The sequence below is a fragment of the Capra hircus genome, chromosome 8 (assembly GCF_001704415.2).
Source record: "Capra hircus breed San Clemente chromosome 8, ASM170441v1, whole genome shotgun sequence".
NCBI lineage: Eukaryota > Metazoa > Chordata > Mammalia > Artiodactyla > Bovidae > Capra > Capra hircus.
Window position 1 is genome coordinate 99844623 of NC_030815.1, and position 22977 is coordinate 99867599.

At 40.3% G+C, this 22977-nt stretch overlaps 1 protein-coding gene across 1 annotated transcript in view; it reads right to left on the minus strand.

Moving 5' to 3' along the window:
- SVEP1 (sushi, von Willebrand factor type A, EGF and pentraxin domain containing 1) overlaps positions 1-22760 on the minus strand; it is a 210261-nt gene extending 187501 nt beyond the window's left edge. Inside the window, 1 exon segment of the mRNA XM_013966263.2 lies at positions 21454-22760. Within this exon segment, the coding sequence (XP_013821717.2) occupies positions 21454-21990 (537 nt within the window). The 5' untranslated portion in view covers positions 21991-22760.

The following is a 22977-nucleotide window of genomic DNA, read 5'->3' on the forward strand; positions in this document are numbered from 1 at the left end:
TGAATAAAAGCCAGTAAGCCAGAAAGAAAAACACCAATACAGTATACTAACGCATATATATGGAATTTAGAAAGATGGTAACAATAACCCTGTATGCGAGACAGCAAAAGAGACACAGATGTATAGAACAGTCTTTCGGACTCTGTGGGAGAGGGAGAGGGTGGGATGATTCGGGAGAATGGCATTGAAACATGTATAATATCATATATGAAACGAATTGCCAGTCCAGGTTCAATGCATGATACTGGATGCTTGGGGCTGGTGCACTGGGACGACCCAGAGGGATGGCATGGGGAGGGAGGAGGGAGGGGGGTTCAGAATGGGGAACACGTGTATACCTGTGGCAGATTCATGTGATGTACGGCAAAACCAATACGATATTGTAAAGTAATTAAGCTCCAATTAAAATAAATAAACTTATATTAAAAAAGAAATAAAAAGATAACAGTAATATGGTAGAGTATTGATCTCAAAGAAACACTGTAAGTCATGCTCAGCTGTGAAAACCCAGCATATTTCCCAATTAGATAAGGAGCAAATCAGTAATTCTAAGCGTTTTCACTCTTATTTAAAATCCGTTTGAAATTTCTAGCCAAAGCAATAAGACAAAACCATCATTAGCAATGCATGTCTTAAAGTTTCTACTCTGTATCAAAAAAATTAACATTAGAAAGCAAGGGACAAACTAGACAAATCAAGCTTATCAAATAGAGCATTAAGGCCTTTAAAATACAAGAGAAAACTTCTCTATATCTCCAAACAAAAATATTTTGAAAAATAACAGAAACAAGGGCTTTTTTAAACAAAGACCCCAAAAAATGAATTATATTTGTCAGAAAATGTGAAAATCATTCAACTTTACTAACAACCAAAATAAAGTTCAATAATAGAAACACTATTTTTTCTCTTCTCAAATGGTCAAAGATTTTTTTTTAAGTTAAAAGTTGTAAAATATGTGGGAAACAGTACTTCTATTGAGAATGCTACCTGAACTGGTAATCTTTGGGAGTACTGCGTGACAAAGTGACCAGGGCTGCAAAAATGTCATGTGATTTGAACTACAATTATACAACTAAGAATATCTTAAGGAAATAACCATGGAAACTCATAAAAAGTGATCAACAGGATGAATATCCGAGAATAACTTGAAAAACAGAAACTACAAACAACATGAAATTTCAACAAAAGATTACTGGTTTATACTGCTGCTGCTGCTGCTAAGTCACTTCAGTCATAAGTTACAGGCAATCATGAAATATCCTTAATATTGCTGAATAATATTAAATGAAAAAGTAGCTAACCAAAAATAATGGTTTTATTACATTAGTGTGCATGTGTGTGTAAAGGTACTACATGTATGTACACATATGTATGAGAATGACTAACAGCGTGTACATCAAAATGTTAACTCTCTCTTGGTAGTATATTCACGGGGTTTCATTTACCTCTATTTTTTACTTTTGTATCATTTCCAAAATTTCTCTTTCTTTTTTCTCTATTCTTCCCCTAGGGAATGTCATGTGAACTCAGAATTTTGAGTCTCACCTACAGACTAATGACTCCTAAATCTATTCAAATAAACTCATACTCCTAATGTGAAGCTCGAGTGGCCCAGTGGACACCTCTTCCTGAAGATGGCATATGTCCCTCAAATTCAATATATCCTCTCCATGAACAAATAATGGTTCCCTCCTCCTGTTTTTCAAATATGGCACCATAATCTATCCCATTTTATAAATCTGCAACCTTGGAGTAATCTGTGATGACTTCTTTGTGATCCATCGCTTACTGTAACCCATCCAGACCTATTTATCTCTGTATCATCTACCTGCCTCATGATCCTAGAGTCCCTGGCTTAGTGTAGGTACCAGATATTCGTTTTGTTTGGATCCATTGTCTGACCTGCCATCCAACTTCTTGGTCTGAAATACTGAACTAATCATGTTTAAAAATTCCATGATTTTTCCCTCCATCTACAAAATAAAGTCAAAATTTCTTTACAAATCTTTTTATCACCTAGTCTTAAATAACATTCCCAGTCACATTCCATACCTCATCCCTATCTTCTACTTCCCCAACCTACCTCTTACACCATACTCTTGCTACATCATCCTATTAAGAAGTTTTAAGACATATCATGCTTTCCTTCTGTTTGTTCTGTCTGGAAATAAACAGCTCTTTCTTATCTCCCACTACGAATATCTCCACTTGTACCAGCTCTTTAGAAGCCAGATCAAAGTTCGTCTCCTCAGTGAAACTTTCCCAAACATTAAACCCACCTCAGTGTCCCCCACTACCTTCCATCACACCAACATCAACATAATTACAGTTAACACATTTGTTGTTCAGTCACTCAGTCGCTCAGTCATGTCCGACACTTTGTGACCCCATGGACTGCAGCACGCCAGGCTTCCTTGTCCTTCACCACCTCGCGGCGCTTGCTCAAACTCATGTCTACTGAGTCAGTGATGCCGTCCAACCATCTTGTACTGTCATCCCCTCCTTCTCCTGCCTTCAATCCTTTCCAGCATCAGGGTCTTTTCTAATGAGTCACATACATCTGGCCATATCCCAAGCTAGCAAGATACTCTACTGCAAGGCTGACTCATATTTTTACTCTACTGAAGATCAAACAATAACTATGAAATAAGTGGATGAAACAATAAACAAGCAGATGCCTTAATTTTCACTAGCTATATGTCCAACATGCAAAATAAGCTAATAAATTACAGGCCAAAATTTTTGGTACAGTAATTTTGCTATGCAATTGTGAAATGAAAAAATCTTATGAATGTTATAGTTTAGACTTAATCTACCAAATCTATATTGAGCCTCTGCTATAAACCAAGCACTGTGCTACAGATTTTTAATCATTCTATTTGATGATACAACAGAACCACTCACTAAAAGCAAACAAGCCAAAAGTAAAGCAATGACAAAAGCCCAAGTAGAAAGACTCTTCTGCAGCGACTGAGCTTTCCTACTCATTTGTGATATAAGATCAATTGTATTTACTCAGGCTTTCTAGACTGAAAATAAAATGTTGGCTTGAGTAAGAGTTAGGCTGTTTTTTATGTCTAGCTAAATCAGCGGAGAAGGCAATGGCCACCCACTCCAGTATTCTTGCCTGGAAAATCCCATGGACGGAGGAGCCTGGTAGGCTGCAGTCCATGGGGTCGCGAAGAGTCGGACACAACTGAGCGACTTCACTTTCACTTTTATGCATTAGAGAAGGAAATGGCAACCCACTCCAGTGTTCTTGCCTGGAGAATCCCAGGGACAGTGGAGCCTGGTAGGCTCCCGTCTATGGGGTCGCACAGAGTTGGACACGACTGAAGCAACTTAGCAGCAGCAGCCAAATCAGAAAAGACCCGAGGGTCAAAGAAGAACTTAATCTCAGATTTATGGACACGGTTTTTCCACCCACATACATGCTTTAGTTATTAAACACAGACACAAAACATTCTAAAGTGGACCCACTGGGACAGTACATCAAATTGAGAAATGGTGTGCACGGGAGTTGATGAGTAGTAGACTTAATCCAGACTGTAAAAAAAATCAACAGAAGAAACACGCAAAAGATCAAACAATCTTTCAATAATGCCAAATCCCACCATCCGTTCTAAAAACATGCCAGGAATAAAGAAAATGTGGATAGCAAAAAGTGCAGTTATCAGAATCCAACTGACAGTGACAGAGGGCTAAATGACATGTCACTCAAACTGCTAATTTACTAAAAAATAATAAGATAAAAATTCAAATTTATGATTAACATTGTTATCAATCAACTTATAAAATGATTTCAGCTGACATGTTAAATGTCCATACAGTATAACTGAGTAGCTGTTAGCCCATAAAGTCAGAGATATTAGGGAGTCTATTCTGTTGCCCACATCAAGTGGTCAAAGGAGAAAGCAACCTTGAATGATACCTGAGTATCAGTTAATGATTTTACAAATGACTGAGGCAAAGAATACAAGGGTACTAACTTCATATAACAGAAAGAATAAACCAGTGGGCAAAAACATGCTTGAAGCATTCTCATTAAATTTAATAACAAGGCTAGACTGTCTCACTACTTCTATGTGGAAAGTCTAATAAAATGAGGCAAGAAATGGAAATGTGTAATTAAAAAATTTTATATTTTTTTCAGATGAAAGAGAATTCAATTGTGAGGAAATACTGAGAAAGGTTGAGAAAGAGTCATGCATGGGATGACTGTTTTAACTGCAAAGTTCTGAAATGACACTGACTGGTAATACTTAAAAATTCAGTTGTGATAAAATAGGAAGGCAATTTTTGGAGAATTTTACTGTATGGGAAAATTTTCAATTTGCAGCTTTAAAAATAAAACTTAAAAAACATTCTTTCACTACATAATTATATATGTACTCATACACATATGAAAAAAGAGTAAAAGATAAAAACTATAATAGCTATATTTTTCTGTTTCACCTAAAACTATTAATTGATCTATTATTTACATAAGGAAAAGATACAAAAATTATTTGTAGAGAAGCACTTGCAAATGGAAGTCGGTAAAATCTCTGAATGGTTACCCTTGAATTAAAGGCATGTGGACTATTTCAAGATAAAAATTGATGAACGGTGTTTTAACCATGCCTGGTAGTCAATAAAGATTTGATATCCACTGAGTTAGCTTAAGAAAAGCAGGGGGGTTACTGGAATTATATAAAAACCTCTCTCCAAACCTAAGAGCAAGGAGAAGAAATGGGCTTTAAGAAGAACTGGAACCAAGAATGATCAAGCCACAGGAACCGAGGTGGCCGCTCTCTCCAACCTTCCATCTCTTTCCTCCTGGGGCCCTGCTGTGTCATATTTCAGCTTCTGTCACACTGACAGGATTCCTCTGGTTCTCCCTGCATCGTCTTACCTCTGTTTCCTACCTACTGGGAAGAAAGTTCTACTCTCTCAGAGTTCTTTGTGCCTGAGTCCAAGTTCCCAGGAGAAAGATTACAAATGATCCATCTGAAATCTGGCTTGCCACCTACAATCCATCCAGAATGGGACAACCTCCACAGGGGGACAAAGGATTGAGGAGGAAGATGGGTGTGAGTCTCAGGGGGAAATGGATGTTGACATGGACTATAGAAGAAATGAGCTACAAGGGAAAGGAAGAATTCAATGCTGCGCCTAGACCTGTCCAGCAGAACAACTGCTTTGGAAATTTATCAGGTCAAACTGTCCTTCCAAAAAAGCACCAAATGCTAGGAAACATGGTGTAGAGAATTCAAGTGTAAACATGTAACTGAGAAAGTAGAAACACACTATTTATGACTCCAAGCTGTCAGGAAAGATGTCTTTTTACCAGGTATTTCAATAATAACTATGAAGGAAAGCTTAGCAGGAGCTTGTACATGTGTGCATACTAAGTCACTTTAGTTGTGTCTGACTCTTTGCAACTCTATGGGCTGTAGCTTGCCAGGCTCCTTTGTCCATGGGATTCCCCAAGCAAGAAAACTGGAGTGGGTTGCCATGCCCTCCTCCAGGGGATTTTCCTAACCCAGGGATTGAACCTGTGTCTCTTGCGTCTCCTGCATCGGCAGGCAGGTCCTTTACCATTGGAGCCACCTGGGAAGCCCTTAGCAGGAGTTTAGAATATACTAAAGACACAGAGAATCTAACCATTCTATTGTAAATATCTGGGCTTCAGGAACAACCCAACTTTTCAAAAAGCCAGACATATTTTACATCAACTGCACTGATGCATGGGAGATTCAAAGACGGCTGAGGTTGAGAGGAGATTCTCAGTTCATGAACTTACTGTGTCTTGTATTTGGCAAAATTAGCCTAAATATATCAAAAAAAAATTTAACTGTAACATTTATTAGCATTCTAAATAAATGACATTTGGAAGTTTCTTTTTCCTTTTTTTTTTTAAAATATTTTTGTTTTGCTCTGTATTTCAATTTGTATGAAGAACTACATTAATTGCCATTACGGTGTTTCATTTTTTTTTTTTTTGCAAATCTCTTTATTTTTTTATCATTGGAATAAAACTGCTTTATAATTTTGTATAGTTTCTGCTGTGCAACCAAGTGAATTACCTGTATGTATATATTTATCCCCTCCCTCTTCAGTCCCCCTCCCAGCTCCCCCATCCCACCTCTCTAGGTCATCACAGAGCTCTGAGCTGAGCTCTCTGTGCTATACAGCAGCTTCTCACTTGTTATCATGTAAGTGTTTCATATCTTTAACAAAACTGTAATTAGACCCCAAATGATTTACAATTGAGTTTGCATAGAAGACTTATCATATGTATATATTTAAGTGATTAATCAAAGACTGTAGTCATATTTACACCCATCATCATTCAAAGGTGTTGACTTTTAAAATTACTATAGTATAGTCTCTAGTGAATTAAATGATTCTTATAAATACATGCTTAGAACACTGACAATGTTCCTTAACTATGCATTGAAAATATAAATGAATCCAGTTCATTACCTAAGGTACTTAAAGAAAGATTTGTCTAAGCACTGATGATCATGGAGCCGATTGCTAAAGTGAGGTTTTCTTATCTGAAGAAACTACTAAAATAGTCTTAAGGGTGATTGTTTTTCTTTTGTGAGCTGGAACGGCATATTAAAAAGAAAAAAAAAGGAATGTAATTACTCAGAGGAACACTGAGTATCCCAGATCAGGATAAATTAATTTAGTTGGAAGACCACGTTTTATACTGAAGCTTGGCAAATAAATTTATAGACTTAAGTTTACACAGTATGACATTTTGAGACACGGTGTAGAAGTATCTAGAACTAAAAAATGGACCAGCAGTGATCAGCCTTTCAGTGGGAGCTGTCCTTTCCCCAGAGGCAAAGGTTCCAATGCCTGCCCCATTTCTGGGTCAGTTCTTCACTTCTCAGCTCTCTGATGGTATAAACTAGAGGAGGGTGCTAGGCAGGCGCTGAAGGAGACTGGGTAGGGCTGCACATACATGTGGAGAAGGCAACGGCACCCCACTCCAGTACTCTTGCCTGGAAAATCCCATGGACGGAGGAGCCTGGTGGGCTGCAGTCCATGGGGTCGCTGAGAGTTGGACACGACTCAGTGACTTCACTTTCACTTTTCACTTTCATACATTGGAGAAGGAAATGGCAACCCACTCCAGTGTTCTTGCCTGGAGAATCCCAGGGACGGAGGAGCCTGGTGAGCTGCCGTCTATGGGATCACACAGAGTCGGACACGACTGAAGCGACTTAGCAGCAGCAGCACATGCGTGTGTCCTAACTCGCTTCAGTCGTGTCCTACTCTTTGTGACCCTATGAACCATAGCCCACCTGGCTCCTCTGTCCAGGGGATTCTCCAGGCAAGAATACTGGAGTGAGTTGCCATGCCCTCCTCCTGAGGATCTTCCCAACCCAGGGATCGAACCTCCGTCTCTTCCATCTCCAGCACTGGCAGGTGGGTTCCCTACCACTAGCACCACCTGGGAAGCCTGTAGGCCTGCAGAGCATCTGTGAACTCTGAGAACTGTATCACTCGCAGCTGGTGGGTGGCTCTCCTTAAAATGTGGACTGTTCAGTGCTTGTTACTTTAAACCATGGGTCCCAGTGCCAAATCTGAGACCACAGAGAAAGTCCTATATCACATCCTGTTGCCGATGAGTACTTGTAGACTTTTTACTACTCATTAGATACAAACAGCCTAAACTTTGGTATCTTTATTGCTAGAAACTTCCAACAATATCTGCCTGGAATCACCACTTTGGGAGAAACATTTAAAAGCCAAGCATGCATATTTTAAAGGAAATTGTGACTAAAAAGAGAGAAATCTTGGCTAGAAAAAGTACTGAGAAAAACACAGATAAGCAAATAAAAATTTCCTGATTTCTTTCAAAGTCAATGACAGTTTCATCTGGAAAGGTAAAACCTACAAAACAGAATCAAGATGAGGCTGTATTTGCAGACATAACTCGATTGGTGTAGACCAACTTGAAAGAGACGCCATTAGCAAAACAGTCTATCAATTAACACAGCTGAATGCGGCTGAACACCCAACAACAGCAAGCAAACAGGCTGCCTGTTTCTGCATAGGACAAAACTCACGATAAAAAAAAAAGAAGAACTTTGAGAGCTAGGGAAGAATGGAGTATGGAAAATGGGTCCTTTGAGGCATTTATTTACATGTGGTGATATTAATGGATTGTGTGTTAGCCGTTCAGTCGTGTCCGACTCTCCACGACCCCAAGGACTGTAGCCCACCAGGCTCCTCCATCCATGGAATTCTCTAGGTAAGAATACTGGAGTGGGTTGTCATTTCCTTCTCCGAGGAAATTAACGGATTAGAGAACATCTTTCTGCACTGAGAATGTCTTTTTTTTTTTTTTTTCAATGAAGGAGAAGGAAAGAGTGGCTTTATTTCTTTGCCAGGCAAAGAGAGAGCACAGTGGGCTAGCGCCTCAGTTACTGTCAAGAATGTCTTTGATGAGCGAAAGTAAGAGGGATTGACGGGGTAGTGGGTCAGCATCCCTCTCCGTGTGTGACAAGCCAAAAGGAGGGCCACGTTCCCCTAACCTCTCAGCAAGTGATGGAGTCAGTTTCCACCATCTGCACCCTCTGCACCCTGCTCTGTGTCACATCGTGGCCAGCCATCCGAATTCTTCTGAGCAAACGGCCAGACAACCACTGTCATCTGTGTGCAGATTTTTATGAGAGTTTCGATCCTCAAGAGGCAATGTGACACTACGAAGGAGAAAGGGGACAGCTGGAGGGCGTAACAGAATGTGTAGGGTCAGTGCTTTCAACCCAGGACAATCCTCCAGTTCGGATGGGTTCGGTGCAACAGCATCTGGTGCTTAACCAAAAAAAAAAAAAAAAAAGATTGGAATTGTCTCACTTCAATTTCCTGATAATCAGCCTAAGTATCATTTTTATTTCTTAAATCTGAGCTGTAATGTGGGAGAGAATATAAAGTTCTTATGACAATTTAGGTAAAAGCTGAGATTTAAAAGGATTTTTAAGCAAAACAATCTAATGCTACAAAAAATTTGTAAAATTTGTGTTTTTAATTTTATAAACCACATCTATGTTGTAACAATCAGTACTTGGAAAAAATCATTAAAAAGTTGTTTATTAACTTGAAAAAATAAATAAATAAAAGGATTTTTATACTTGAGACCAGTCGCTTCAGGCTACACCTCCAGATGCCCCAAAGGCATGTCTTCAATCATCTGTGTCCAGATGAGCAATGGTATGTCACTTCCCCGTAAGTAACACATGTTCATTATAACTAGTTTTTCAAAGGCAGAAGAAACGATTTAAATGAATAAATATATTACGTATTGATAACTATGGTTAATATTTTGACATTTTTCTTCCCAGTTTTATTGAGTACATTTATTTTATGAAACTGGACTTTTACATATAAACACACAGAAAGTTTTGGCTCATTTAATATGATATTTGGCCAATTTACAAGGCCATTAAATAGCCTTCAAAGATAGGATGTTATTGAATATATTTCACTGTGAATATGTTTTTATTTTGTTAAACTTGGAACTTGGTTTTCTCTGCCTCTAGTTTCTGGACGTAGCATCAGCCATCAGAGTTACCCTCTGGTACCCCTATACCCCCATTCTCACCCTTCCCCTGGGAAGGGGGCTTCCTCAGCCTCTCCCTCTTCCCTTTTCTTTGGCCTTTGGCAGCCTGTCTATGTTTTATAAAGATAGGTTCCATGTGTCCAGCAGCGCCTGCTTCTGGGGATGCAAGTCAATCTAATTTAAAGGTTCAGTATTAGGGAGTTGTACACCTGAGCCACATTCTGTATTAAGCTGAGGAAGGCATTCTTGATTCTCCAGCAGCCTTCTGCTGTATTATAATTCAACTGATTCAGAACTCAGAGGTGGAAAAGGTGTCATCTATTAAACTCTTCCAAATCACAGCCAGATTGTATTATAATTCAACTGATTTAGAGCTGTTGCATTATAATTCGACTGACTTAGAATTCAAGAAAGGTGGGTCATTTATTAAACCCTCCCAAATCAAAGCCAAATGGTTTCTAAATTCCTATTCCAAACAATGCTGGGATGAACAGCCTTTTACAGGAACCTTTGTATGTTTCTTGAATGATTTCTTATGAGAAGCTAGTTCTTTGATGGGTGATAACTTAGTTTTACTGTTCATACTTTTAAGACTGCAAACATACGGACAGTTTACCAGATCACTCTGGAAACATACTGCCAATGTTTAAATACACAGATGTATTGTGAATGCTCTACATGAAGAGAAACACGGCTATTAAGAGAAAGATCTTGAAGACAGAGGAAAGAAATGTTCTCAAGAAGGTCTTCCTTGACTGAGGGAAGAGACCCTTACTCTAATAAAGGTAAGGAAGTATGGTTAAACACAGAGGCTCTTAAGTTTAGAGACGGGACTACTAGAAATTTGAAAGAGTTCATATCTGAGAAAATTAGAAGTATATGTACTAACTGTATACACATTACATACATTTTAAATATCACTGGAAATTTTATAAAATTGTATTTTACATTAGCAACCAGGATATCCTATAACCAGTAGAGCACGATGGACATTAAACAATGAAAACTTCCAGGATCATCTCAGAGGAAATTAACAGTGCATCAAACTCATGTACCTCAAAACATATTTTCTATAACCACTCTTGAACTGGAAAAATATCCAACTTGAATTTTACTTAGTAAATGACTAAGTGGGCTTCCCAGGTGGCTAAGTGGTAAAGAATCCACCTGCCAATATGGGAGATGCAGGAAACATGGGTTTGATCCCTGGGTTGGGAAGATTCCCTGAAAGAGGAAATAGCAACTCACTCCAGTATTCTTGCCTGGAAAATCCCGTGGACAGAGGAGCCTGGAGGGCTACAGTCCACCGAGTCACAGAGTTGGACATGACTGAGTGATTTGAGAACAGGCACGTGCACACAGATAGACACAGACACAGACACAGACACACACAGACACACACACACACACACACACACACACACACACACACACACACACACTGACTAAGCACATTTACTCTATAAACTTACTTTACTCCATAAATGATTCAGTCTTATAATAAGCCCTGCTAAGAACTTTCTTTCAAATGTTTTTTTCTCTATTAATCTCATAGGAAGTTTTGTCCTTAATTTTGAAAGACATCTATTTGCAAAACAAGCTACAAAACAAGGTAGCTGTCACTATCTCAACATATCTAGTTATCAGACCCTCTCCTCAAGGTCATAGCTTTCACATTCACTGAAGCTAAGAAGAAAGTATGCTCCGAATTCGAAAAATTGTTATTGCTTGACCCTTTACACAAAGAAATTGGCAACTGCTGGAATGACCTCATGACAAAGACAGATAGCAAGGAAGGTGAATATTTTAAAAATCTTTTCATCAAAATAGATTAAGAAAATGCACTTACTAATGGACTGCAGATTTCATTTTCTTCCCACTATCATTCATTTCAAGTGAAGCGCTGTAACAACATTTGTGGGCTACAACAACATCTCAGAGAATGTTTCCTATCCACAATTAGCCCCCAAGCTAAAGCAGGTTACTGTATGTAAGCAGATCCTATGCCAGAAATACATTCTTCATACGGCTGGGGGAGATTTAGAGAACAGTCTTAAAAATCTATGGGAAAGACCGAGATAATACATAACAGGAAATTCCTTTTAATGTAGAAGTCTCTTAACCTGACAGCTTCCTCTGAAAAGTCAAAGGAGAACCACATTTTCCTGAGAAAGATTCATTTGGGTTTACTAAACCGACAATAAAATATTGATTATATTTTGTGGGATGCATTTGTTTCCCCGTGATGCTCAGTATAATCTTTTATTTGGGGGTGAATGCCATGTTATTTAGAAGCTTCTGGGAAACTAAGATAAGCAGTTTCTGTTGCCAAAATTTAAACAAATTGCTCAGGAACTTTGATAGCTTCTTTCTAAAGAAAAAAAAGTATGACTTTAGCACAAGGACAAACAAAGGTATTTTGCAGTTAGGCAAGGTTTGGCTCTGCCATCTTGAGCTGGGTTAGGCCATTTGAGGAAGAAACAAGTGGATTTCCAGACATTTCTTTGGTCACACACACACACACACAAACACACACTCTTCCTGACACACTGGTTTGGTAAAGACCCCTCATCACTTCCTCAGTATCCACATTCTCCTTCCTCTTCAGTAATAAAACTCCATAAAGCTAAGGATGGGATTGAGACCAGGTTCCCCCCAATGAGATCTACGTGAAAGTATTGTGTGAATTGCTACAGTCTTCTTAAAGACCAATGTGACTATCTTTGTCCTTTATTCCTTCTGGGGTCTGGCATGAGCCCCTGATAGTAGGAGCTCCAATAGCCATCTGGGACCATGAGGTAAGCAAGAGAAGATAGAGCAGAGGGCTGAAAGTAAAAACTCTGGATCCCCGAAGACAGAGAGCTGCCATATTTGCTCTGACTTTTCTAGTCAAAACTTAATTTGAGAGAGAACCAACTGTTTATCATGTTTAAGCCAGTGGTACTTTTAGAGTTTTCTACTACATCCAGCTAAATTTAATCTTAGCTAATTTATTGGGTTAAAAAGCAAGTTCAGAAGACAAACTAGAAGGGATTAAACCATCTCAGGGTCTGCCAATGATCTGTCTGTGTTAGAGTGTGGAACACAATCAAGGATCACAAAATGAAATTCTTAAGTATCAGGTGGTGGTGGTTAGTTTCTAAGTGATGTCCGACTCTTGTGACCCCATGGACTATAGCCTGCCAGACTCTGTCCAGGCGATTGCCCAGGCAAGAATACTGGAGTGGGTTGCCAATTCCTTCTCCAGGGGATCTTCCCAACCGAGGGGTCGAACCCAGGTCTGTCTCTTGCATTGCAGGTGATTTCCTGCCTTGCAGGCAGATTCTTCACCAAGTGAACCACCAGGGAAGCCCAAGTGCCAGGTGCTGATTAGTTGTGAGAAATCACACCCAGAATTGTTACATATTCTAGTCTGTCAAGAGCAGGCAATGGCACCCTACTCCAGTACTCTTGCCTGGAAAATCCTGCGGAGGGAGGAGCCTGGTGGGCTGCAGTCCATGGGGTCACTAAGAATCAGATATGACTGAGCAACTTCACTTTCACTTTTCACTTTCATGCACTGAAGAAGGAAATGGCAACCCACTCCAGTGTTCTTGCCTGGAAAATCCCTGGGATGGGGGAGCCTGGTGGGCTGCCGTCTATGGGGTCGCACAGAGTCGGACACGACTGAAGTGACTTAGCAGCAGCAGCAGCTAGTCTGTCAAGAGTAAAGCTCCAAACTCAGATTTTTTTTAAAAAATGCTATCTCCTGATTTTAAAATGCCTGCCAAAGTTAAAACATATATTAAATATGCATATATATTTTAAAATACACAAATGCATACACACACATACACACATAGGCCATATATATCACACATATTGAAGGCCAATTGAAAAGCAGCCATGGAATGAATATAGCTTTAAAGCCACAGTTTTTGTCTTCTGGGTTAGACTGCAACACTTTCAATGTTCTGGAGATGGAATTCCCTGCTTCCCCCTGGCTTTTGATGCAACTCAACACATAAAGGTAATATAGTAAGATGTGGGTGGGGGGTGGGGTGGTGTGAGGGGAGGAGACAGACCAGATGACCAATTGGATATCTTGACTGACTCTGCCTTTGGCCTTTACTTAGCCTTGTAAGTAGCATTTAGTTACCTAACCTCTCCTCGTATCCATGTCTTTTCTGTAAAACTAGTTCTGTAAAATCATAACATAAACGTGCCTTGTAAATTACAGGTCACTTTACAAATTAAAGGTATATCTGGTCAAGAATGAATACATTTAATAATTCTCCTTCACGGTCATTGTTAAGAGAAATCCTCTCTAGCACATTTTTACCTCGAGGACACTGGGGGAGGCTTTCCTATCTTTTGACCACAGAAGTGAACTAGAAAAAGCAGTCTACCCTTCCTCTATGTTTAAGTATTAAGTCATCGACCAAGTATCTTCATGATACATTTCGACCAAACGTCATAGAATACTGGTAGCCAATAGTGACCTGTCTTTAACAGTAACACAGATACACCTTCTGAATACATTTCACAGTGCCCTGTATGCTGGGAATAACAAAACAAATAAAATATGCAGATACTAGACTAAGGAGAAACTGGAATTCAATATTTGATAATTATTTGTGCACGTGCTCCCTCTCCCTCTCTTCCTCTCTCTCTCCCTCAAATGATTTTCAGTACCATCTTTACCTGGGAAATATATAAGAGGTCTGGTTCAGTCTCAGCACTGAGGCTTCATTCATGCATTCATTCACATGTCTAATGTACTGATGGGATTACAAAAGAACTTCCTATAGAAGACCAAGGCAATATGAAAACTGTTTAAAAATTTAAGAAGCACAAAGAGAGACCGGAAGCCCATTTAGAAAGATCATCTTTCTAGCGTCAGAAAAGAACTTAGCTCCCTCAACAGTGAGCAATTCCCGACATTTAAATCAAAGGTCTCTGAGTCTGGAGCAGCTGAATCCATTGCAGACTGAATGACTCCTTCCCGCCCTTTCCAACAGGGAAGGAGAACCTACACCTTCCTTGTTCCTTCAGCATTCAGGTCATCAGAAAGACTGCTGCACAGACTAGTATTGGTTCATTGTATGAAAATAAAATAGCTCTAATCTACTGGCCTCTCACACAACTCCAGGTTTTATCAGAAACATAAAAGCAGACACTTTTTTCCTATGAGGCTGAGAGCAGAATACTCCCCAGGTAAAGGCATGAACACGCACCAGTGTGGACATATAACGATGATTTCCTTTCCTTGAAGCTAGGAGGAGTTTCTGCCTATCTATTCCCAGTCTTGTGTCCCTCTAAAGCACAGATTTTTGGAGAGGCAGCATATTCCCCACCAGAGGATCACATTTCTGGAACTCTGGAGCAAAAAAGAACTTTTTTTCAAAGGAAGCTGCATACTATGTTTGTATAACAGATAGCAAAAGTGAAGTGGAAGGAGGGGCTCTAATTTTATTATAATGTGAAATGCTTAGATGTTGAAGAGTTTTGCATGCAGAAAGGGTTCAACCCAAAAATACACACTTGAGGAAAGGCAATTTATAAATACATGATGGAGAGAAAAATCAAGGAGAAAGGTTGTTCTGAAATAGTCATCCCTTGGAAAGGAAAAGCTGAAGAGCATTTCGTTTATTTTTTAAAAGACTTTCATGTAATTTTAAGTTCAAGGTGCTAAGTCTTTCCCCTATTCTATTGATTGTGTCTCTGGAAAGATCTGTACTAACTGCCAATTTCACTGCTTTTGTCCTGTACTCTTTGATAAGTGTTGGGGGTGGTCCCCAAGAAAAAATATCTACATTGCAGTTCATCCATTCAAATAAAGTGTGTCCAAGCATATATTCTTTCATTAGGTGGTACAACTCTGACATCCTATAAAAAAATGAAGCAATACTATTATCCTTTTTGTTTTGTCAATCATATGTACTGACAGATAACAGCAAATTTCAAGTTGGTAAATAAAATTCTCCATCTCGAGATTTTATATAAGAGGAATAAGATGTCTGAATTGGGAGGGTAACCATGTACTTGCAAGTGTGTCAATATATGTATGTTTACGTGTTTGCATATCTGTCTGCCTGTGTTTGTGGCTGTGGATAGCTGTGTGGTCATTCAGTTTCAAACGGAAAAGTTTTGAAAAACTCATTTTCCTGGGGTTTTGAGGTTTGACAAACCTCAAAAATGTACCTGTGATTTTCAATTTCACATCAAGGCTAGACCACAATCAGTTCCAATATTACCATTCTATGCACACAGGGGAACCTAAAAAAACTGTCTCATCTCCATGAAAAAATGTCTCAATTCCCAAATCAAACCACACAGCTTATAATTTTCAAACTAATCTTGTGATAAAACAGACTTTGATCCCTTTGCCAAAATTCCCATTGAAACTTCTTCTAATGCCATTTCTAAACACTGATCATCTTTTATCAAATTTCTTCATGAATATCTCATTTAATTAAACCTAAGCATGCTCATCAGAGGCCTGGCAAAGTTACAATAATGACATGCAGGTTGCCAGGTTAGACAGGAACTGAGCCCAGCTGACCTTCTCCTGCACCTTCTCATAACCCAACCAAAATGAGAAAAGGAAAATAATGTCAAGGGAAAGTTCAGTTAACACAAACGTTTGAGAAATCCCTGCTTGTTGGATTACAAATGGATCCAGACTGAAGAAAGGCACTGGGACCTCTTTGGCAATTCTACTTTCCAAGCCAGGATGTAGTATTTGGAAGGAGAAAGCTGAAGACAGAGTAGGTTTTGAGGAGAGCAGTCCGTACTCGACTCATTATGCATTTAACTGTTTTGGATCAACAATACTGAGAGGCCCTGGGCAGACCTGGCCAAGCCAAACAGAGGAGCTGGTCTATGGCAAGTTCTTCCTGGTTCTGTGAGGTTCTTCTCCACCAGGAGTGGAGGCCAGCAGAAAACAGCCTATAAAACTGAAGCCTGCCTGGGGCAACTGTTAATAGTTCAATATACAAGGGGCATTTTTAGTGAGTTCTTTTCTCTCATAGAGGCCTTTCAAAGGTCACAAGACAGGGGAAAAAACACAAATGAAAAGTAGATTCAACACACTGATAAAATGGTAGATGCTGTCGTCATAAACAAAATTCAAAGGCAAGTGAAACACAGAGAAAAAATACCTGCCGCAGACTTGGGGCCAGAAAGGTTAATATCATTAAAATTTAAAGAGTATTTGCAAGTCGCTAAGAAAAAGAACCACTTTCAAAAAAAAAATGGTTAATAATCCCAAAGTCTTTTAATAGGAATTTTTCAAAAAAGCTATATATGGCCAGTGTATTTAAAAAGTATATGAAAAAAGTGTTCAACCTCACTAATAAGAAAGGGGAATATAAAAATAAGATTCTATTTTTCACATATAAATCAGAGGGCCATGTTCAAACGATACCTGCGCTGGCTGTATCCTAGATATGAACCTACACACTGTATGTAGGAGTATAATTTGGTATACATTTTCTGCAGAGCCACTTGGCACAGGCAGCAAAGGCCTTAAAAACAGGCATCTGTTCAGAAATTTGTATTAAGGACATTATTAGAGATATGAGCAAAGATTTGGTCTCACCGTGTTGCTCTTAACAGCCTGTGTGTATCTTAGTCGCCCAGTTGTGTCTGACTCAGTGAATCCATGGACTGTAGCCCACCAGGCTTCTCTGTCCATGGAATTCTCCAAGCAAGAATACTGGAGTGGGTGGCCATTTCCTTCTCCAGGGGATCTTCCTAACCCAAGGATCAAACTAGGATCTCCTGCATTACAGGTGGAATCTTTACCATCTGAGCCACCAGGAAAGCCTATAACAGCCTAAATACATGATAATAGGTAATTACATGATACAAATTAACACACATCCTGAAATGGAATACTGTGTGGCCATGAAAAATGATAAAGTAGAAATGTATTTCTTATTATGGAAAGAAGACTGCAAAATATGATGGAAAAGTTAAGTTAAAAAAGATAATATACAGTATGATTCTTCTTTGGGTAAACATTATTTATACACGATATATGTACATGTATGAATATATACCTATTACCTAGACAACTGCAAAAAGATCAAGATGGATATGTGCCAAAATATTAAAGTGTATTTTCAGAAAATTTTTCTGATTATTTTATCTTCTAAGATAAACACTTATTATAAGTAAAATGTGTTTTTAAAAAATGAATCAAAGAGGAAAACAAGAATCTAGATATAGAAGTCATGTTTAAAAAATCAACAATGTTTCTTTACATTAAGAATAAGTGTTTAACTGCTCATATAACTCAGTAACAAAACATAATCCAATCCAGTTGAAAAGTGTGCCAAAGACCTAAATAGGTATTTCTCCAAAGCCATACAGATGGCCAATAGGCACACAATAAGACACTCACCATCACTAACTGTTAGAGAAATGCAAATCAAAATTACAATGAGGTAACACCTCACTCCAGTCCAAATGGCCATTATCAAAAAATCTACTAGTAGGTGGCACTAGTGGTAAAGAACCTACCTACCAGTGCAGGAGACATGAGAGATGCGGGCTGGATCCCTGGGTTGGGAACAATCCCACTCCAGTATTCTTGCCTGGAGAATCCCAAGGACAGAGGAGGCTGGTGGGCTACAGTCCATAGGGTCACAAAGAGTCAGACATGGCTGAAGTGACTTAGCACAGCCCAACAAATGCTGGAGAGGGTGCGGAGAAAAGGGAGCCCTCCAACACCCCTGGTGGGAATGTAAATCAATGCAGGTGCTATGGAGAACAGAATGGAGGCTCCTTAAACTGAAAACAGAGTTGCCAGAAGAGCCAGAAATCCCACTCCTGGGCATACACCCAGGAAAAACTGTAATTTGAACAAATACATGCACCTCTCTGTTAATAGCAGCACAATAACCAATACATGGGAACAACCTAAACATCAACAACAGATGCCTGGATAAAGATGTGGTCCATATATACAACGGAATATTACTCAGCCATCAAAATGTATGCAATAACGCCATCTGCAGCAACACAGATGGACCTGGAGATTATCAGACTGAGTGAAGTAAGTCAGAAAGAGAAAGACAGTTACCATATGATATCACTTATACATGGACTCTAAAATACAACACAAATGAACATGTCTGTGAAACAGAAACAGACTCACAGATATAAAGAAAAGACTGTTTGCCGCAGGGAAGGGAAGTCAGGGAGGGACGGACTGGGAGTTTGGGATTAGCAAATGTAAACTAGCATATATAGGATGGATTAATAATGAGGTCCTACCACATAGCATAGGGAACTATATTCAATATCCTCTGATGAACCATAATGGAAAAGAATATGAAAATATATGTATAACTGAGTCACTTGGCTGTATAGCAGAAATTAACACAACACTGTAAATAAACTATACCACAATACAATTTTTTTAATTTTAAAAAATAATTGTTTAACATTTAATTTGTAAAGATGCTATTCATGATAGCAATATTGAATGGAATACATTTAAGTCTAAATTTGAAAAATATATGCAGAACTTAATTAGTAGAAATCTATAACTTTATTGAAGGATATGAAAAGAACTGGTTAAAAATGGACACACTATAGTCTTGACTTGGAAGGACTATAATTATAAAACATAAGTAATTCCCAAGTTAATTCTATATTTTCTATATTGAAATCAAAATCTTGGCTGGTTTCATTTGGAATATGTATCAATGAATTAAAACTTCATATTAAGTAATAAATATATGAGAATTGACTTAAAGAGAAAAAATAAGAAAATGGAGACTTCTCATGATCAGGTATTTAAACAGATTGTAAAGTTATAATAATTAAATCATTTTTGCAAAGCTTAAAAGTAATAGATAATAGATGAACTATCCTATTATCCAGGATAATAAAAAATTCATAGGAGGCCAGGAGAAGCTCAAATACCCATAAACTTTAAGTGTATGACAAAAGAGGCATTCAATTAAATTGGAAAAGGATGAACGGCTGGTAAACACATGATGCTGGGGAAACTGGTTAACTATTAAAAAATAAAGTTAGACATCTTTGTCATACCATACACTAAAATAAGCTCCTGATAGATTAAACTGTGAGATGGGAAAATATTTCTCTGATATGGGAAATGAGAAAGCCATGCTAAGAATATAAGGAAATGTAGGATCTTAAAGACAAAGTTTGATAGATTTGACTATATACAAATTTAAATCATCCAGTTAACCACACTGTGATAAACAAAAGCAAAAGGCAGTGAGCTGGAAAAAACAACTGCAGCATGTATACAAATAGTTACCAGTCTTACTATATGAAGAGCTTTTACAAATGATCAAACCAACAAACAAACATACACCATAGTTGCAAAATGGTCAAAACCAATGACCAGGTAATCATCAAAGGAAAAATACAAATGCCCAGTAAATGTATTAGAAAGTACGCATTCCACAATAAAATGAAAACCACTGAATTTGCTGAAATGATACCTCTGTTCACCTACCAAATAGGCAAAGATATTAAAAATATTGGCACATGTTACTGGTGACCCTGTGGCAAACTTACTGCTTTGGTACTCTGCTGAAGTGAAGTGAAAGTCATTCAGTTGTGTCCAACTCTTTGGAACCCTATGGACTATACAGCCCATGGAATTCTCCAGGCCAGAATACTGGAGTGGGAAGCCTTTCCCATCTCCAGGGGAATCTTCCCAACCCAGGGATCGAACCCAGGTCTCTCGCATTGCGGGCGGATTCTTTACCAGCTGAGCCACAAGGGAAGCCCCCCAAAACTGGGGTAGGTAGCATATCCCTTCTCCAGGGGATCTTCCAGACCCAGGAATCCAACCGGGGTCTCCTGCATTGCAGGCAGATTCTTTACAAACTGAGCTATGGGGTTGGGGGGTGGGGGACCTCTGCTGATGGGAATGTAAATCTAGGCAACCCTCCAAGGCAGAACTGGACAAAATGCATCAGGTAGTTTACAGATGTTCACATCTCTTAATTAAGCAACTTTCAGAAATTCTTATTAAGGAAGTAATCAAAGGGGTCTATAAATATTTGTGTTTACCAAAACTTTTGTTCAACAGATGACAGGTCAAATAGATTATAGACTATAATAATCTAGCAAGTAAGGTCAGTATATAATAACTACATTATATTAGATATATAATGATATAGATCATTTCATGATATAACAAGTGAAAAATGTAGGCTACAAAACAGCAAGACACTAGTTTGTTTTAAAGTATGAGCAGATGTGCATACTGGGCAAATATTCAACAATATGTAAACAGTGGCTTTTTAAGGGTGATGAGATTAGAGGGTTTTCCCCCCTTTTCCTCCGCTGGTTTCATTCATTCCGCACACACTGGCTTGCTATCGTGTGCCCAACATCTCTATAGGCTCTAAATTTTCTTCAAATGAATATGCATTACACTGTAATCAGAAAAAGTTACATTTTGGCAAAGTAAAAGTCCAGCATCTGAAACTGACTTCCTTCTTTTAAAAGTCTGGTAAAGGACTCAGAGCAACGAAGTGCATATTGAAAGTATAAAGTCACATCCCAGAGAATTGGGGAAATGTTCAGGTCACTCCACCTCTTACCTTTAGTGACACTTCCTAAAACATACTCACGTGTTACAGTTTGCCCATAGTTTGTTCCCACGACAGTGAATGTGAACAGCATCTCAAGGACTCCTTCCTAATAGAGTTCTCAAAGACCACTTAATGAGCCTGACATCTCCTTAAGCCTTTAAAACCCATCCTTTCAAGGGAACCCCCTCCCTTCCACAACAGGATGGGTATGATTCTGATTTGGAGATGGGGACGCTTGACTTGGGGTGCTATGGCTGGCCCGAGGCTGAGCCCGGCTTATAGCCGGGCAGGCGGTGGTGGGTGGGAAGGGCACCTTACCGCGGCTTGCTGGAAGGCGCCCTTGGTGTAGGTGCCACCGCCTCGGTAGGTGATGGCCGGGATCTCGCGGCTGAGCAGCGCGCACTTGTGTTGGTGCGCGCGGCGGGAGGAGATGTAATCGACGCGCGGCACCACGTTGTTCTTGGACGAGAAGGTCACGATGGCCACACGCGTGGCCGTGGGCACCACGGGGAAGTCGGACAGCAGCTTGCGGACGAACTTGAGCTCGCTGAGGAAGTTGGCTTGGCCCACGCTGGACGACTCGTCCACCAGGAAGACGAGCTCCAGGCGCTCGCTGAGCTCCCGCAGCCGCCGCACGCGTCGCCGGAACGCCTGGCCCAGCCGCTCCACTTTGCTCTCCGCGGCCGCCGCGTCCTCGCTGGGCGCGGGCGGCTCCGGCAGCCGCCCGGGGGCTCCGGGCGCCGCCTCGGGGAAGAGGCGGAAGCTGAAATTGCGCGACGGGGACAGCTGCTGAAAGGTCGCCCAGCCTGAAGCCAGCGCCAGACCCCAGCAACAAAAGGCCAGGCGCGCCCACATTGCGCTAGAGACGGAGCGGCCGCCCGCAGCGCAGGCGTCTGCCCAGCGCAGAGAGATGCTCGGGCGCCGGGGTCGCCGAGGGGCGTGCGGGGCGTGGGACGCGGGCCGCGAGCCTCAGCGCTCTCTCCTCTGACACTGGGGACACAGTCCAGACTCCTCCGGCAGCCCGAGAATTAGGGAGGGAAGGCGCGCGCTCGCTACCCCTCTCGCTCCCGTCTTTTCTCTCCCCTCACTCCTCCTCCTCCTCCTCGCTCTCCCCGAAGCCTATAAAATGTTTGAAGGCAAGGGGGCAGTCAAGAAGAATCTCCCGCTTCCCTCCTTCTCTCCCTCCTCTGTCTCTCCCTCTCCCCTCGCCTTCCTCTATCTCTGCCTCTATCTCTCTCCTCCCCCTTCTCCTTCTCCTCCCGGGTTCAAGCCAAAGACTCTCGGAGATTCCATGACACCAGAACCCCGCGTCTGTCAGGCGGTCAACATTCCCGCAGCAAGCGCACCAGCGCCGAAGCCCTGATTGATCCCATATGTCTGGCAGGAGCCGCAGAGGAATTCACTGGAGATGGATCCAGATACCGAGAGTGCCACAGTAATTGGAAACACTTTGTAGAGGAAAACACACACGGACTGGCCAGGGAGTTGAAAGCATCTTTTGAAAATTGCTTGCTCACCTTTTGTGTCTCTTCCCCCTCTCCGGAGAAACCTCAAAGCCTTCTCCAAGAGGATGTTTTATTCGACTTTTGTGGTGGGGCTTTCCGATCGGTGGGGTGTGTGTGTCCTCTTGAGGGTCCTCTCCGATCACAATATATAGGGGTTGCATCTACCCCTATGCAGCCCCTAGAATGACTGTTGTGGCGCTGCACGCATGCATTTATTTATTCATCCGTTTGGTTACCCCTTCATTCATTTAGCAAATATTTTTGAGCACCTGTTGTGTGCTAGGACACCTGGAATAAAAGGAGGAACACAAATTGACATAGATCTTGTCCCCAAGAA